Source organism: Pteropus vampyrus, unplaced genomic scaffold (genome assembly GCF_000151845.1).
Source record: "Pteropus vampyrus isolate Shadow unplaced genomic scaffold, Pvam_2.0 Scaffold516, whole genome shotgun sequence".
In the NCBI taxonomy this organism is placed as follows: Eukaryota; Metazoa; Chordata; class Mammalia; order Chiroptera; family Pteropodidae; genus Pteropus; species Pteropus vampyrus.
In genome coordinates, this window is record NW_011889297.1 from 88,205 (window position 1) to 107,039 (window position 18,835).

The window sequence follows — 18,835 nt, forward strand, 5'->3', positions numbered from 1 at the left end:
TCTCTCATTTGAACCACTGCAATGGTATTCTTACTGTTATCTTTACCTCTAGTCTAGCCCCATGAACTAGTCCATAGTCCACTCTAGTCCCCAAAGTCTAATTCCTTAAGCACAAACCTGAGCATGTTCCAACTTAAAACTTTTTATTTTGTGACAATTGGAAACCATCAAAGTTCAAATTTCTTTGTATGATTTTCAAAGACTTTTATAATCAATGTCAAGCTCTTTGTTTAGTTGCATTTCTTCATCCACCCCGCCTCCATGGAATTATGAAAAATTTCCTAGTTTTCATGTTTTCATGATATTGCTTAAATATAACTTCCTCTGAAAATAGCACACAGGTTTTCTAGGCTTCCTTCCATATCATCACATATCACTTATTTCATACTTCTATCATAGGATCTATCTTATTTTGTTATATGTAGTATCTATCTTCTTCAGTAAATTTTGAGGAAAGAGAATTTGTATTTTTTCATGGTGGTATCTCTAGCTGTTTTAGCATAGAGAACATAATAAGTAATCAAGTGATATTGGCTGATTTTTTTTTTTATTTCAATATAATAACCTGAACTGCTGGCATTAAATATTACAGCCATATTTTAGATTAGAGTTTGAAAAATAAGCCCATAAAACTGCAGGTAGGCAGATGAATAGTTCTTTGTAAGGTGAATATATGTGTGAATTTCTGAAAGAACAATTAGAGAAAGGGAGACAGACAAGTGTAAGAGTGGACTACAGAAAAAAAGAAAAGCTATGGAAACTGGTATAATGGGAATACACTTCCTCTATCTCTCCAGTGAAAATAAAAGAAAAATAATTAATGCTCACTTTTCTGGAAGTGAGGAATTCCATGCCCTTGGCCACTTGAAAGCTATAGCAGATCAGGTCCTCCAAGGTGAGGGAGTGCTTGTAGAGATTATTCAAGTCTAAAGAAGAGAAAATAAGGTTAGAGAAAAAAAGCCAGTGGTTGAAGCTTTCTCACGAGTCTGTAGAGTTAGCAGTAGAAAAATCTAGAGAGGAAGAAAAACCTGCATTACATAAAACCTTGCAGAATAGGGGCAAAGATTTTTGACAACAAGACCTGGACGGACCGTACACTACTAAGACTTCATGTGTATTTTGAAGTGATGGGCTTGTGAATTAAAATAATCTACAAGGATGTCTTTGGGGGTTCGACAACTAACACCTTTACTGTTCTCTGGTTACCACCTATTTCACAAATACCCCACAAAAACAAATACATGGTTTGTCCAGATTTTCTTGCCAATTCTGAGTATAAGAGAGAATCTGGAAGATGTCTATTGGATGCTAAAGTTTGGAAATGTTCAGAAAGTTCTCATGATTTATGGTGACAACAGGTCTGAATTTTTGTAATCACAGTGTACGGTCACTATATACCATACTCATTGCTAGACCATCATCCTCCAATTTCTGTCAATAGATGAAAAGTTCACAGAAATTCCTTCTGCTATTCCCAATGTTCTAATAGCACCAGATTAGGATTATAAGAATATTTACAAAGATTCTAGTCCAAGTTATAATTGTCATTTTACAAGTAGGAAAAATTGAAGCCTAGAGAAGAGATGTGACTTGCTTAAGGTATATCAGTGATGGAGGCAGTAATAAAACCCAGATCTACTAACTCACAGTGCAGGAGATGTCTCAACATGCATTAAAGCTAGACAGATATCACATGTAGTTTATTCATGACCAAAAGGACAATAAGAGGAACAGAGAAGAGCCAAGGGCATAGCAAACCGAGAAGATCAGGGTCAACAGTGGATCCCACAGTCAGGCAGAAACCTCAGGCAGAATAGGACAAGTGTCACTCAAGTTCAGTGCCTGAATCTATCAGTTCAAAGTAGTGTAAGAGTAAACTAGAAAGAGATGGGATACCTGAGTTCAATTTCTATTCTTTCTCTTAATTAGCTGAGCGAGATCAAATTGAGGTGGTGCACACTGGTACAGCTATAAAAGTTGCTTCATCTTGAAATATTTCCATATTGCTTGGTAAGTAGTTATTGTTAAGCTCTCCAAGTGCCCTCACAACTACAATTATTCCACCCCTGCCTAGACTTTACCATGATCCAGTAACCCCAAGACTCTGTTCCAGGGCTACATCAGACATGTATTCTGATTGGTCACTATTTGTGCCATACCTTGTTAAATATTTTAATATTTGTAAAATATTTACATAGTAATATCCACTTGCCAATATCTTACATACCTGTTAAATATTTTGATTACCAGGCAGTATCTGTTAAGTATATTTTATATTATCCCTGTTCTGAGTGTCAGTTTTCTCCTCTGTCAAATGGAGATAAACATCCTTATTAGTCTCACAAGAAAGTCATGAAGTTCAAGGAAAGAATTTATTGGAAACTGCTTTGGAAACTATAAGGTTCCAGAACAATATGGGAGATTGTCATTGTAAACTACCCCAGATTGCTAATGGAAGTGAAAGCTGAGCTTAGAACCAAAAGTCTTTCAAGTTGAGTAACAACGGTTACAGAGGAATTCACATGATTTTCGGGATCATCTACCTCAACACTAGTTGGAACTTTCTTGACAGTGATCTCACTCCTCCAACACAATCTTTACCTTCAAACTTCTGGTAGCCATGAGTATTGGCTAGAAAAGGGCCCCACATACCTACTCGGTGGGTTGTTGTGGCTCCCAGAAGGTAGCGGTTACTTTCTTCCTCTTCATCAGATTCAATATAGCTCTTGTCCTCAATGAAGCCAGAGCTGGTGGAACTTCCTGTGCTAGCCATGCTCTCCAGACGGTGCTTAACTAGTTGGGTGGGCTTGCAGTCAGAATCATGAGAGGTCTTCATCTTTTTATCCATATTGAATAGGGCCTGTGAGTTTAAATAGATCCTCAGAGCTGGAAAAGACTTAAAAATGATCTATTCCATCCTACTTCATGCTTCCACTGGGAAACTGAAATCTAGAGAGGTATAAGGCAATTGCTCAAAGAGACAATTTGGAAGGAAGCTGAGCATGTTGACTAGCAGTCTAGGGTACTGTTCCTTATGACATGATGCCAGTTTACTTATCTCTGATGAGAGAAAACATCCAAGAGTTGATTATTGAAGGTGTTTCCTTGGCCCATAAGTCAGGAAGTCTTCCTTATGCCAGAATATCTGGTGGCATATGGTACCCCAAAGTGTGCTAGATTACCATATTTCTGAGCTCTGTGCTTAGAAATGGAGCATATATCATACAATGGAGACACCTCTGTTTTAATTTCTCATTCCTTTTCCCTTTGCTGCAATTAGGGTAGAGGAAGGACCTTCTCTCAGAGCTTCAGGTGATTTCAGAGAGCTCAAGTTCATGGCTATTAAATTAAAAAGGTACCATGGGATTTTAGGCTAGCTAACTGTTCTGGATCTCATAGAGTAAATGGAGGGTGACACAAACCAAAGATGTAATTTCAGCCAATGCCAGGAAAATGCTGAATTGCTTGTTTCAGAGAAACCTCAGCATTGGAAGTGACTTTAGAGGTGATTGAGTCCAAGTCTCTATTGGATGCATAAATGCATACCCTATATCCCCTGATTAGTAGTTTTCTGGCCTCTGCTTTTTCACTCTTCACTCTTTCTTTATCATTAAAAATCTTCAGATAGTATTCAAAAATGCGGATGAGTATGGGATTCAGTTGGGGAAACCTACCTTGGTAGCAATAAAATCTCCTCTCTTTCCTCTCAGAAAGTTGGCCAGGTTTCCATATTTACAGAATTCTACAATAACCATCAAAGGACCTGCCAAAAGTACAACACAGTCATATTTCCAGGAATTATGAAAGGTAGCCAATTCTTGGGCTCGCCTTGTCCTAGTAACCTGCTGACCAGGGAATGTCCTAAAATCTCATACAGAATTTCTCTAGCTGGGAACCAGTTGACTGCTTACTTGTGCTGGATACAGTGGTGATTTAATCCAGAAACATGTGGCTGATTTATGAGTAAGAAGAAGGAAGATTTGGCAGAAAGGGAAAATTAGATCAATAGACCACAATGTACCTTTACTGTGGTGTTTCCTGGGCTGGCTAACATGAGACATGTAAGAATGAGTGTGACAGAGCACCTGACCACATGCAGCCTACAGTTCAATGATGAAGGCAAGGAAATACCCAACCAGCCAGATATTTTATCCATTTACTTAATGGAGCCCTTCTCTCTATGCTCTACCCTCTTGCCTTACCCTCAATACCATTATCTTGCTAAAATGCATCTCTCAACTCTCATCATATTACTCCATGATAGGCTTAAGACTGTCTGCAGGTTTCTCATAGCCTATTTTTCTGTGCTTGTCCACATCACAAATTATATATGTCTTGAAGCCATCTTTTATTTATCTATGTAGTTTAGCAGTACCACCACCACCAATCCCCTCCAAACCCCTGGATTAGTGCCTCACATAAGCTCAGTAGGGGCTCAGAAAATGTTTAAAATAAAGTTAAATGAAAGAGAAGAGGGCAGTAGCACTGTAAAATAGGGAAAAAAAAACAAAGGGCTTTGGGTGTATTTGAGGGAATGCCTTCAAATCTGCAAATGGACAGGGATTTTAGACTTGCTTATTAATTAACTGGATAAAACCCCTCCTTAGGCTTTAGTGGTTAGTGCTAAGCTAAGAAGGTAGAAGTTAAAATGGGAAACTCAAGAGGGCTATGGAGTCCCCTTTCTTGAATATATTGGTATACCTCCTTAGCACCTCAAAATTTTCTGTTCAACTAATGTGTCTAAGACTTGATAGGCTGTCCAAGCTGGCAAGAATCTTAGTGATACATCTGATTCCACTATATATTGTACAATATTGCCTGGAACAGGGGTCAAAGAACATAGACTCTAAAGGTTCTCTGCATTGCAAGGAGTCTCTAAATTAGAAGAACTTCACATGCAGTACATGAAGGCCTATCTAAATCATGGCCTACCTTGCCTCTGAGTGCTCTGACCCCCACAGGGAACTTCTGGCCAGGTATGGAAGACTCCTTACCTCCAGGTTTGGTGCAGGCACCCAGCAAGTTAACCACATTGAGGTGGTGACCGATGTGAATAAGGATCTTCAATTCTGACATCAAAGCCTTAAACTCACTGGAAGTTGCGCAATCTGCTTAAAATAAACACAGTAATGCACAAAAGGACTGTTTCTCCTGAGAGAGGCAGCAAGAGCATAGGAGATCCTGTTTACTGCTAAGAATCCTGGCAGAAATGCCCAGAGCACAATGATTAGTTTTTGTATTTTCCAAACAATATTTTAAATGGATAAATAATATCTTTCCATGCACTAGCTTGCCTGGATTTTGAGCTTTATGTACTAACAGGCTCATTTATACTCTCTTTTTAATTTTGAAAAAAGACATTCTTTGATAGCTACCTTTTTTGATAAACTTTTTCTGAGCAATTGGTAAATTGGACAAGTTTGGTTTAAGTATTTTTCTGTGTGGAGTCAGGGGCATGGACTGGATGGTATTGGGATGTTTAGTTACATATAAATTTATCTATTCGATACTGCAACCAGACTATAGGTTTATGTAGCCTGATCAGTGCAGAATCCAGTTGCGATCCTATTAAAGATTATTCTATATCAGCTAATTCTACGATGCATTGGAAGACTATATAGAAATTTTAGCAGCTAAATGCAATTGCTGACTCATATTGGCCTTACTAACATGTAAGAACCTCAAGTCTCTACTTCTGTATTTATGTTTCTGAATCCAAAAGAACAAATAGACTGACATACAATGTTTCATGATGATTGATTCATGTGTCCACGGCTGAGGTTTCCATGGAGAACATTAATCAAATGAAGGTAGAAGTTGGTTGTAGTTACCTCCCTTTACTACTTCAACTTCATATCTTTTACAGTCCAGTTTTCTACTTGACCCCATGCATCCTTGCAGCTGCTCCTCAATGGCCTCCAAAGGAATATAAATATTACCTTTAAGCATTTTCACTGCCACTGTTTTGCAAGTTGAAGCTCTGTCAATGCCAAAGGCACAGGCCTCTACCACTTTACCGAAGGCACCATGACCAAGGATTTTGCCTAAGGGGGCAATAAGTAAAAATGAGCAGTAGCCACTGAAAGACCATAAAGAAAAATTAAAAGTTGGTTTCTTGCAATGGGCATTGTAACTGCAGAGTCAGCATTCTCTGGGAGGTTTTTCTAGACCACCCCATGTGAAGTAACAATGTTGTTACTCTCCATTTCTTTAACTTGCTTTAATACCTTTTATAGCACTTACCACTAGATAAAATTATGCTGGAATATTTATTATCAATTCCCCCCAGTATAATATAAGCTCCATAAATTCTGTCTTGTTCATTGATATATTCCCGGTACTTGGAAAAATGCTTAATATATGGTAGGTGACCAATAATTATGTGTGGAATAAGTGAATAAATGGATATCCAATGCCAACCATTGAGAGAAAGGGCCATATGGGTTGGGCTAGATTTATGGTGGTCTATAGACACAAACCAGTTATTCAGGTGTTAGTCAAGCCACCTGGTCATCTACCTCACCAAGATGCACATTAGTTATTGGAATATTAAATATACTTCTGTGAACATTCACTATATTTTCTTTATTGACAGGACTCTGCCTCCCAAGTCAACTTACTTCAAATAAACTCCATTGTAAACCAATACCTTCCATTTGTGAGGTGTTTTAAATTTATAAAACACATTCCCAAATGTTACCTTGCTACATCTTCACAGTGGTAACCAAATATAGATAGGACACCTATCATTATTAATATTCTCCTTTTATAGATTTAAAAAGGAGCTCAGAGAAGTTAAGCGACTTGTATTAACTAAGTTCACCCAGTTTGTAAATCTAAAACCTCCCAGTCTCATGCTATGTGTGCAACATTATTCTGCTCCTCTGATTTATGGCTTCTCTTATCTATATTACAATATTTAAAACACATCCCACTTTGTCTAGGTTCATCGTGAATGGGGTTGAACAGCACTGCACATAATATACTAAGTGCATTATGGAAATTAATTCATTGCTTTTTCTTGGGCCTTTTCTTGGTTTTGTAACTCTATGGTGAAAAAATTGGAAGAGTGATAAAATAGAGATTGGTGCTTACCCAACTGTAACCGGTCCCTAGGGAATTCCCACCTCAGGTCATCATAAGGAAGCCTATCACACTGTTGATCAACGGGCATCATTTCAGGATCCATGATGATGGAAAGGTAGCCAGTTTTGATATTTGACACACTGGCCTGCAGAAAGGAAAAGTAAAACCATGTTACTATGTTTTCTTGATCTTCTGATGAGGTATTAGGCCCCTAGAGTTTCCCATTTTACATTATAGGGTAGTTCATAAAATCTAGAAGACACATCAAGAGCATAAATATAATAATGAACACTCTATGAACAAAAATTAAAACAAAAACAACAAACCAGAAAAACAATTACAACAAAAATAACAAATTCATACCCATAGTATAATGAACTATTATAAAATCAATAATGAGAGATATCATCCAAAATGGCAGAGTAGGCAAATCTAGGGTTATGTTCCCAAAAAAATCAACTAATGAGGTAGCCAAATGTTCAGAATCAATTTTTTAATAACTATCAACTTAGTCAAAAACTTACACCACTGGAGAAAGGATTGGGGAAGAAAAAGGTATCTGCTTGGTGATAATAGAGCTTCATGTCATTTAAAATTCCCTGCTTTTCATTCTTTACAGTCCATATTGGCAGAAACTATAAAGATGGTAATAAGCACTCCTAGTGCATGTCGCTAATGCCATAGAGAACAATATGAGGTTTCAACGTATCTGACAACTCCCTCAACACCAATGAAAAAACTTCTCTTTGTTTTATACAAATTGTAGCATAGCTAGGGAAGGGGTCGCTTCTCAGGCAGCTTTGTCCCGAAGCATTTGTAGGCAAAGGGATTGGCCATAACAGCCTATGATATGTCATAGTACTTGGGACACTAGAATAAAATCAACTACAAATAAAATTTATAAAGAAGAACTTGAGAAACAAAGAAATGTTTAAAACAGAAAAAAAAAACAAATAGAATGGCAGAAGTGCTTTGATGTTAGTAATTATGTTAAGAATAAATGGATTAAAATTTTCAATTACAAGCAGAAAATGGCTCTAGAAGGAATCCTGCCCAAGGGCCATTAGGAAATCATCACTGGAGGATTCACTAATCTAACTTGTGGGCACCCCCAAGTGTGAAAACAACACCTTCTCCCACACTGTAGCCAGCTCTTTATTATGTTTCCCAAAACAATGGAAAGAGCAAGCTTCATTAGATAGGATGTGTATGCAGAAAACTTAGTAGGGTCTGAGGTCGAGAAACCAAAAACTTGAGCCATAGTGCCACATTCAAGGAAATACAAGAGATTTCCAACAACCAGCCTGGTAAGATAAAAATATATATACAAGTTTAGAAATTCTTCCATAAAAGAGAAAAAAAGAAGCACGAGGCAAGTACATTTTTATAAGGTCAGAGAAAACTCCATATATAAGCAGGACCAAGGAAAAGTATCTCCCAAATGAAGGCAACTAGTAAGGATTGGAAGAGGTGACTGCTACTTCAAATGCAATATCAACATAAAACTCCAAGGAAAATGAAAAATCAAAGAAATGTGGTATCATTTTAAAAATCTCAATAATCATCCAGTAACCAATCTCAAAAACACAGATTTCTATGACATCCCCAACAAAGAATTTAAATTAGCTGTTCTGAGGTAACTCAGTGAGCTACAAGATGACACAAAAGACAGTTCAACAAAATCAGGAAAATAATTTATGTACAAAAATGCGGAATTCAACAAAGATATAGAAATCATATAAAAGAACAAAACAAATTCTGGATCTAGGTATTTAAAAAATAAAATTAAAAAATGCAATAAAGAGCGTCATCAGCAACAACAACAAAAAGGAATCAATGATCTAGATGACAGAAATGTTGAAATAATCTAGTCATCAGAAAAAAAAATAGATTGGATTAAACATGACAAAGTGAGAGACATCCCCAGATCTCTCTCCTTGAAATAACAATAAGCTGAACATCTAAAACTCAACAGAATACACCCAAACTGCACACCAGCATGTCTGAGCCTGGGATCTGTGCATAAGAGCTATCACAGGTCAGAAACCTGGGTGTCAGGTGGAGGACTGGGAGACACAAAGATGTTGCTTCTCACAGCTGGAGCTTTCTATAGGAGGAGGGAGAAGGAAGAAAGTGCAGAGAGTTCCCTGAACAACCCTGCCTGGGAGTGCTGTGCACTCCACTCAGGTGGCAGCAATGCCCAGTCATCAAAACAGAAGACAGAGAAACGGAGATGGCAGAAAAGAGGGGATGGCAGAGAAACAACAATTGACTTTTACCAGCCAGGGTTGTAAAAACAAGGCTGAGCCACAGCCCCCATTCCCCAACCCAGAGGGCCCCTCCCCCCATAACCTCTGAGACTGATCACCGTGGTGTCCCAGGAGAATCTGACCAAACGCTACCAAAACTGTTGCTAACACTGACAGGAACTGAGGCTAAGGATAGCGAGCATGATTAAACATTTATACAAAAAAAAAAAAGACATTATTAAGACTTTATATAAAGCAGAGATCCAAGAGGCTTAGATTCCACATATTGGAAACCAAAACAAACAAACAAAAAACAGCTTATTTGCAAAAAGCTAGAGACCATTATATAATAAATCTTTCTTAAAAAATAATAAAGCAGAACACACTACCATTAATACTGAGGCAGAGAAATAGTCCAGTAAACACCATAAACAACCAAGATGACAAGGCATCTCAGAAAGAAAGAGAAAAATCTCCAGAAAATAAGCTACAGACATAGAAATATGCAATTTAATAAAAGAAAATTCAGAACGGTACTTCTGAAAAAAACTCAATGAGATCTGAATAGAATCATATCAACAATTTCAAAAATTGAAAAAACAACTAAATAAGCAGAATGAATTCTTTAGCAAGGAGATTGAAACCCTCGAAAAGAACCAAATAGACTTTCTGGAGATAATGAACCAATTGCAAGACATGAAAAATGAAATGACAAGCTTGGGAAATAAAGTCGACCAAATAGAGTAAAGGATCAGTGATATCGAAGACAGAAATTTAGAAACAAATTAGAAAGAAGAAGAGAGAAACCGAAGAATTAAAAATAATGAAAGAGAAATACAAGAACTAGCTGATACCATCAGGAGAGGAAACAAGAATAATGGGCATTATCGAAGGGGAGGAAATTAAGCAGGGATAGAAAGCATTTTCAGACAAATAGTTCACAAGAATTTCCCAAATCTAAGGAATTTGCTGGAGCTTGGAATTCAAGAAGTCAACAGAACACCCAATTACCTCAACCCAAAAAAGCTTCTCCAAGACACATTGTATTAAAATTATTAAAAATCAATGACAAAGACAGAATTCTTAGGGCAGCCAGGGAAAAGAAGACGGTAACCTATAAAGGAAAACCCATTATACTTCCGTTGGACTTCTCAGCACAAATCTTATTAACCAGAAAGGAGTGGAATCAAATATTCAAACTATTAAATGAAAGGAACTACTCAGCCAAGAATAATGTATCGAACAAAGTTCTCCTTTAAATATGAAGGAGAAATAAAGACCTTTCCAGACATACAAAAATTGGGAAAATTCTACAATACGAGACATGCATTACAGGAAATACTGAAAGGAGTCAGCTCACCTAAAACAAAATGACAAAAAAAAAAAAAATAATTAGGAGTAAGGTGACTAGCAGGCAGATAGAAGCAGAGGAATGCAACCCTTACTAAGAATGGGGTATTATAAGCTTAAACAATAAGAAGACATTTGCTTTAGCAAGATAGTAATGATCGTTCAGCATACATAGGGACAAACTGAGACAATGACTGAAAAGGGGAGAATTCAAAGTTACGAATTCACAAAGGGCAATGCAGATAAGGTATACACAGATGGAATCAGACGACTGCGTGTATACATATCCTTTACATAGTCGTAATGGTAACCAAACAGTAAAGATTCAGAACTGAAGTGTATGACATAAAAAGAAGAACCAGTGGGAAAATCCACAAAACCCAACAATGACGACAACAACAACAACAACAACAACAACAACAACAACAACAGACCGACAAGGGCAAGGAAGAAATAGAAACACCGAGCTACCAGAAAACAAAAGATAAAATGCTATAAGAAGATCTCATATTTTAATAATTACCCTAAATGTAAATAGACCGAACTCACCAATAAAAAGGCACAGAGTTGAAGACTGGAACAAAATACAAAACCCAACCATATACTGCCTCCATGAGGCATATCTCAGTTCCAAAGACTAATATAGACTAAAAGTGAAAGAGTGGAAAATGATATTTCAAGCAAATGGCATTCAGAAAAAAAGAGGGAGTAGTGGTATTAATATTGGACAAAACAGACTTCAAAATAAAAAAGGTAAAGGAAGATACTGAGAGACACTTCATAATGATAAAGGGAATCATACAACAAGAAGACATAACACTTATTAATATCTGTGCTCCCAGATAGGGAGCCCCAAAATATATAAAGCAATTGCTAACAGAAGTAAAAGAAGAGACCAAAACACGATCATAGTAGGGGAACTAAATATCCCACTGTTGGATATGAACAGATCATCCAAACAGAAAATCAATAAGGAAATAACATCCTTAAATGACTCCTTACACCAACTGGATATAATTGGCATTTATAGAGCCTTTCATCCAAATACAGCTGGTTATACATTGTTCTCTAGTGCACATGGAACATTTTCAAGGACTGACTATATACTGTGATGTAGAGATAGCCTCAACAAATATAAGAGGGTTGAAATTATATTACCATATTCTCTGATCATAATGCTTTGATGCTAGAGATAAATTGTAAAAAGAAAGTGGGAAGGACCACAAATACACGGAGATTAAACAACGAGTGACTGAAGAATGACTGAGTCAGAGAAGAAATAAAAAGTGTGATCAAGAGATACATAGAAACAAATGATAATGATAGTACAACATATCAAAACTTGTGGACCATGGCAAAAGCATTCATAAGAGGAAAGTTAATATCTTTACAGGCATATCTCAAAAAACAAGAAATAGACTAAATAAACAACCTAACACTTCATCTTAAAAAAAAAGAAAAAAACTAGAAAAGGAAGAAAAAATGAAGCCTAAAGCTAGCAGAAGAAAAATATTCAAAATAAGAGCAGAAATAAATGAAATTGAAAACAAAAATCTATAGAAAAATAATTTCAACAAAGAGCAGGTTCTTAGAGAAGGTTAATAAAATTGACAAACCCCTGTCTGGACTCACTAAAGAAAAAAAAGAGAAAGGACACAAATAAACTAAATTAGGGATGAAACAGGGGAAATTACGACAGACATCGCAGAAATACGAAGGATCATACAAGAATATTATGAAAAACTATATAACACCAAACTTAATAAGCTAGAAGAAATAAACCAGTACTTGGAAAAATACGACCTTCCTAGACTGAATCAAAAAGAACTAGAAAATCTAAATAGATCAGCAGTATGGAAATTGAAACAATCATCAAAAACCTACCAAGAGGTCAAAGTTCAGGACCAGATGGCTTCACCAGTGAATTCTACCAAACATTCAAAGAAGATTTAATACCTATTCTCCTCAAACTCTTCCAAAAAATAGAAGAGATGCAATACTTCCCTACTCATTTTATGAGGCCACTATTACTCTGATACCAAAACCTGGTAAAGATAACATAAAAAAAGAGAACTATAGACCAATATCTCTCATGAACACAGATGCCAAAATCCTAAATAAGATACTAGCGAACTAATTACAGTAAAATATTGAAAAGATTATATGCTATGATCAAATGGACTAGTTCCCAGGAGGGCAGGGATGGTTCAAGTTATGCAAATTGAACAATGTGACACATCACATAAACAAATTAAAAAATAAGAATCATACGATCATATCAATAGATGCAGAAAAAGCTTTTGACAAGATAGAGCCTTTTATGATCAAAACACTTAACAAAATTGGTATTAAAGGGAAGTACCTTAATATAATAAAGGCCATATATGACAAACCCTCAGCCAGCATTATACTTAATGGTGAAAAAATAAAAACCTTCCCTCTAAGATCAGGAACAAGGCAAGGGCTGTCCACTCTCGCCACTCTTATTCAATATAATATTGGATGTCCTCATGAGTGCAATCAGGCTAGAGAAAGATACAAAAGGCATCCAAATAGGAAATGAAGAAGTCAAACTGTCAATATCTGCGGATGATATGATTCTCTATATAGAAAACCCTAAAGACTCCACAAGAGCACTACTAGAAACAATAAGCAAATACCGTAAAATTTCTGGATACAAAATCAACGTTCAAAAATCCATAGTGTTCCTATACTCTACTATACTCTAATAATTCCTTTTTCAATTGCAACAAAAAGAATAAAATACCTAGGAATAAATCTATTGAAACATGTGAAGCACCTTTATAATGAAAAATATAAGACCCTATTAAAAGAAATTGAAGGAGATACAAAGAAATGGAAAGATATTCCTTGTTCTTGGATTGGAAAAATTAACATAGTTAAACTGACCTTATTACCTAAAGCATTATACAGATTAAATGCAATTACCATCAAAATCCCATTGTCATTTTTTAAAGAAATAGAACAAAAAATCATCAGATTTGTAATGGAAGCACAAAGACCCCAAATTGCCAAAGCCATCTGCGAAAAAATGAACGAGGCTGGAGGCATCACTCTGCCCAAATTAAAATTATACTACAAAGCGACAGTAATCAAAATGTCATGGTATTGGCAGAAAAAGACACATGGATCAGTGAGAAAGAATCGAGAATCCAGAATTAAATCTATGTTTATATGGGCAAATAATTTTCGACAAAAGCCAAAAACATACAGTAGAGAAAGGAAAGCCTCCTCAATAAATGGGGCTGGGAAAACTGGAAAGCCATCTGCAAAAGAATGAAACTGGACTGTTGTCTATCACCACACATCAAAATTAACGCAAAATGGATTAAAGACCTGAATATAAGACCTGAAACAATAAAATGTATAGAAGAAAATATAGGAACTAAACTCAAGTACCTTGGACTTAAAGAAGATTTTATGAATTTGACCTCAAAAGCAAGGGAAGTAAGAGCTAAAATAAATGAATGGGACTACATCAAACAAAAAAGCTTCTGCTCAGCAAAAGAAGTCATCAATAAGATAAAGAGACAATCGTACAAATGGAAAAATATATTTGCAAGCAATGCCTCTGATATGGGCCTAATATCCAAAATGTACAAAAAATTCATACAATTCAATAACAACAAAAACAAACACAAAAACAAACAATCCAAACAAAAACGGGCAGAGGACCTGAAGAGACATTTCTCCTTAGAGGACATACAAATGACCAAGAAATGTTTGAAAATATGTTCGAAATCACTAGTTATTAGGGAAATACAGATCAAAACCATAATGAGATACCATCTCACACCTGTTAGAATAGCTATAATCAATAGGACAAGTAATAACACACATTGGAGGATGCGAAGAAAAAGTAACCCTATACACTACTGGTGGTACTGAAAATTGGTACAGCCACTATGGAAAACAGTATGGAGCTTCCTCAAAAAACTAAGACTTGATCTACTTTATGGTCCAGCAATTCCTCTACTGGGCATTTACTCCAAAGACTTGAAAACCCATATCCGAAAAGATATTTGCACACCGATGTCCATAGCAGCATTATTTACAGTGGCCAGAACATGGAAGCAACCGAAGTATCCTACGATTGTGGTACATATATACAATGGAATATTACTCAGCCAGAAGAGATGAAATACTGCCATTTGCGATAACGTGGATGGACATCAAGATAATCATGCTAAGTAAAATATGCCAGACAGAAAAAGTTGAAATCCACATGATATCACTTATATGTGGGATGTAAACCTGAAAGCAACAAATGAACAGGACAGAGACTCATGGACATGGACAATAGACTACGGGTTACAAGAGGGTAATGGGGAAGAGGGTCGAAGGGGGTTAGATGAGGCGAAAGAGGTTAAATATGTGTTGACAGAAAGAAATCTAACTGTGGATGGTGAACACACAATGCAATATATATATGCCTTATTGTTAAATTGTACACCCAAAACTTACTGGAGTTTGTTAACCAATGTCACCATTAAATGAATGAATGAATGAATAAACAAATGTAGATTTCATTCTTTAAAAAAGAAATATCAAATACCTTTCTTAATGAGGTACAACTTTGTTTACTTTAAATTAATTCAACAGGTTAGTAATTAGAGGTCTTTCCTTTATTTTCCAGTAGGTGGCAGTATAGTATAAATGTTTTGCTTCTACGTGAGCTAATTATGTTTGAGAGAGAGCATTTTCCACCTTCCGTTGTTCTGTCAAAGGTATTCCCAGTGCTCTGTTCATTTCTGCATTTGCCTCCAGGTCTCTGACGTTTCGCTGCTGACTGTGTCACTTCAGCTATATGTTTCGCTACAGTCATGAGTGTCACTGCTGGGGTAACAGTGATGGTGTCTCCTCTCAAACTGTCTGGAGTTGTCTGGGTCTGGGGCAATGCTGCTGTGTATGGAGGGTGGGGCAGGTGTGGGGAAGCCAAGGTTGCAAGACTCACTGCTGTTGCTGCCCTGTTCCCTCTGGCCACTGTTATCATTGTGACTGAGAGGACAGTTTTACATGTGACAGCTCTGCTGATGCCAGCAAATTCTCCAGAGGTATTGCACCACCACACCTATGGGAGGAAGCCACATTCAGAGGCACCAGTGGTGCTGCTCCCTTTTATTTATTTTCCTGAACACTTGTAGAAGAGCTGAAATTGTGGGCCCATTCTCCACCTCTGGTACTACAATGTCTAGTTCTGCAGGCTCAGCCACCATGGCCAGGAAACAGGGTCATGGGTATTGTCTCTGCTATTCCATCAATTTTGCTTCCCCTATGCATTCCAGTCCACTCACCTTCAAATGTACAAATATATGGATCTTTCAGCTGTCCTAATGCATTGAGCAGAGGACTCTTTGTTGAATTGTAGATGTCCCACTAGTAGTAGATTAAAGGAGAGAGGTAAAGGGAACATCTCACTCTACTATGATGCTGGCATCACTTCTGTTAGTGGTCCATTTTCATTCTTTTGCATGTTGCTGTCCAGTTTTCCCTACATCATTTATTGAAGATATTGCCACTTCTCCATTGTATATTCTTGGCTTTTTTGTCATAAATTAACTGACCATATATATGTGGGTTTATTTCTCAGGTCTTTTTTGTTTCGTTAATCTATGTCTGTTTTTATTCCAATAGCATACTGTTTTGATTATTAAAGCCTTGTAGTGTCTATGGTCCTATCACGCTGAATATGCCCAATCTCATCTGATCGCTGAAGTTAAGCAGGTCAGGCATGGTTAGTACTTGGATGGGAAACTATAGCCTTGTAGTATAGTTTGAAATCAGGGAGCGTGATTCCTCCTGGTTTGTTCTTCTTTCTCAAGATTGCTTTGTCTACAGAAAGTATTTTGTTGTTGCATACAAATGTTAGGATTATTTGTTCTTTTTCTTTGAAAACTGTCATTGGAAATTTGAAAGTTATTGCATTTAATATGGATATTGCTTTGGTTAATATGAGCATTTTAATAGTATTAAATTTTTCAATCTGTAAATATGGAATTTTTTTCTATCTTTGTTTTTTTCAGTTTCTTTCATTAATGTCTTATAGTTTTCAGTGTACATATCTTCCATTCTATCATTAAAGTTATTCCTAGGTATTTTGTTATTCTTGATGGAATTATAAAGTGAATGTTTTATTAGTATCTATTTATTATACTTAGTTATTAATGTATGAAATACAGCAGATGTTTGCATATTGATTTTGTATCAATTGAATTCGTTGGTTAGTTCTAACAGTTTCTTGGTGAAGGATTTAGGGTTTTATGTACATAATATGTCATCGGCAAATAATGACAGCTTGACTTCTTTCTTTTCAATTTGGATGAATTTTCTTTATTTTCCTTGCCTAATTGCTTTCCTAAAGACTTTCAATAATATGTTGAATAAAAGTAGCTGGAGTGGCATCCTTCTGTTACTCCTGATCTTAAAGAAAAAGCATAGTTTTTCACTGTTGTATGATACTAGCTGTGATCTTGTCATCTATGACCATTTTTAATGTTGAGGTACATTCCTTCTACAACCACTTTTAAAAGGTTTTTTTTTTTCCATAAATGAGTGTTGATTTGGGTCAAATTTCTTTTCTGCATTTATAGAGGTTAACATAAAGTTTTCATCTTTCATTTTGTTAATGGGGAATATCACATTGATTGATTTGTGGATGCTGGATCATCCTTGCATCTATGGAATAAATCCTACTTGATAAGGTTATATGATTTATTTATTTAACTATCTATCTATCTATCTATCTATCTATCTATTTATTTATTTTTATTTGTTATGGTGACATTGGTTAACAAAATCCAGTAAGTTTCAGCTCTATATTTTAACAGTAAGGCCTATATATGTATATATATATATATGTGTGTGTGTATATGTATATATACACATATATATACACACACACACACACATACATACACATAGTGTGTTCACCTCCCATAGTTAGATTTTTTTGTGTGTTACCACATATTTGATGCCTTTTACACCATCTACCTCCCCCCTCTTCCCTTTCCCTTCCTTTCTGGTAACCACTAAACTATTGCGTATGTCCATGAATCTGTTTGTTTATCCTGTTTGCTTGTTGCTTTTAGGTTTATATCTCACATATATGTTATGTCATGTGATTTTCAACTTTTTCTGTCTGGCTTATTTCACATAGCATGATTATCTTAAGGTCCATCCATGTTCACACAAATGACAGTATTTCATCTCTTCTTATAGCTAAGTAATATTCCATTGTACATATGTACCACAGCTTCTTTATCCAATCATCTATCTTAGAATATAGGAATGCTATGGATATTTGAACATTTATTTTGTATACAGAAACTTCATTATATCTGCTTATTGTTTCTAGTAGTGTTCTGGTGGAGTCTTTGTGGCTTTCTATATAGAAAATCATGTCATCTGCAAATAGTGACAGTCTGACTTCTTCATTTTCTATTTGGATGCCTTTTATATCTTTCTCTTGCCTGATTGCACTTGCTACATCCCAGGGGCATATGGAATGGTTCAGCATGTGCAAATCAATCAATGTGATACACCACATAAATAAATTTAAAAATAAGGATCATATGATTATATCAAAAATGTAGAAAAAGCCTTTGACAAGGTATAGCATCCATTTATAATCAAACCACTTAACAAAATTGGTATAGAAGGAAAGTACCTTAACATAATAAAGGCCATATACAATAAATCCTCAGCCAACATTATACTGAATGGTGAAAAAAAAAAAACACCTTTTCATTAAGATCAAGAACAAGACAAAGCTGTCTACTATCACCACTGTTATTCAATATAATATTGGAAGTGTTTTTTTTTTTCAATTTCACTGGCAGAGGTTTAACTCATCAAGCACCATAAATAATCATAGTAACACAGTATCACAAATTTTACAATATTCCAGGAACCAAACTTAAAGTCCAGAAGACTATGATATAAATGATAGAAACTTCAAAAGATCTCGCATTAAGAAACTCAACAAGATACTTGAAAATGCAGAATAGTTCAATGAGCTATGGAATAAAAATAATGAACAGGTCAAGTATTTTGCCAAAGAAAATGAAACTCTAAAATAATACCAAACAGAAATCCTGGAGTTGAAGAACTCAAAAGGGGGTGAGAGAAGG

General features: G+C 36.0%; 1 protein-coding gene across 1 annotated transcript in view; it reads right to left on the reverse strand.

Moving 5' to 3' along the window:
• The window catches only part of LOC105307777 (vascular endothelial growth factor receptor kdr-like), a 197,015-nt gene that overhangs the window by 69,073 nt on the left and 109,107 nt on the right, over positions 1-18,835 (reverse strand). Inside the window, exons 15-20 of the mRNA XM_011383386.1 lie at positions 7,096-7,231; positions 5,940-6,044; positions 4,995-5,108; positions 3,684-3,763; positions 2,695-2,860; positions 829-926 (exon numbers count right to left, since the gene is read on the reverse strand). Coding sequence (XP_011381688.1) covers positions 829-926; positions 2,695-2,860; positions 3,684-3,763; positions 4,995-5,108; positions 5,940-6,044; positions 7,096-7,231 — 699 coding nt within the window. The remainder of the gene's footprint in view (positions 1-828; positions 927-2,694; positions 2,861-3,683; positions 3,764-4,994; positions 5,109-5,939; positions 6,045-7,095; positions 7,232-18,835) is intronic.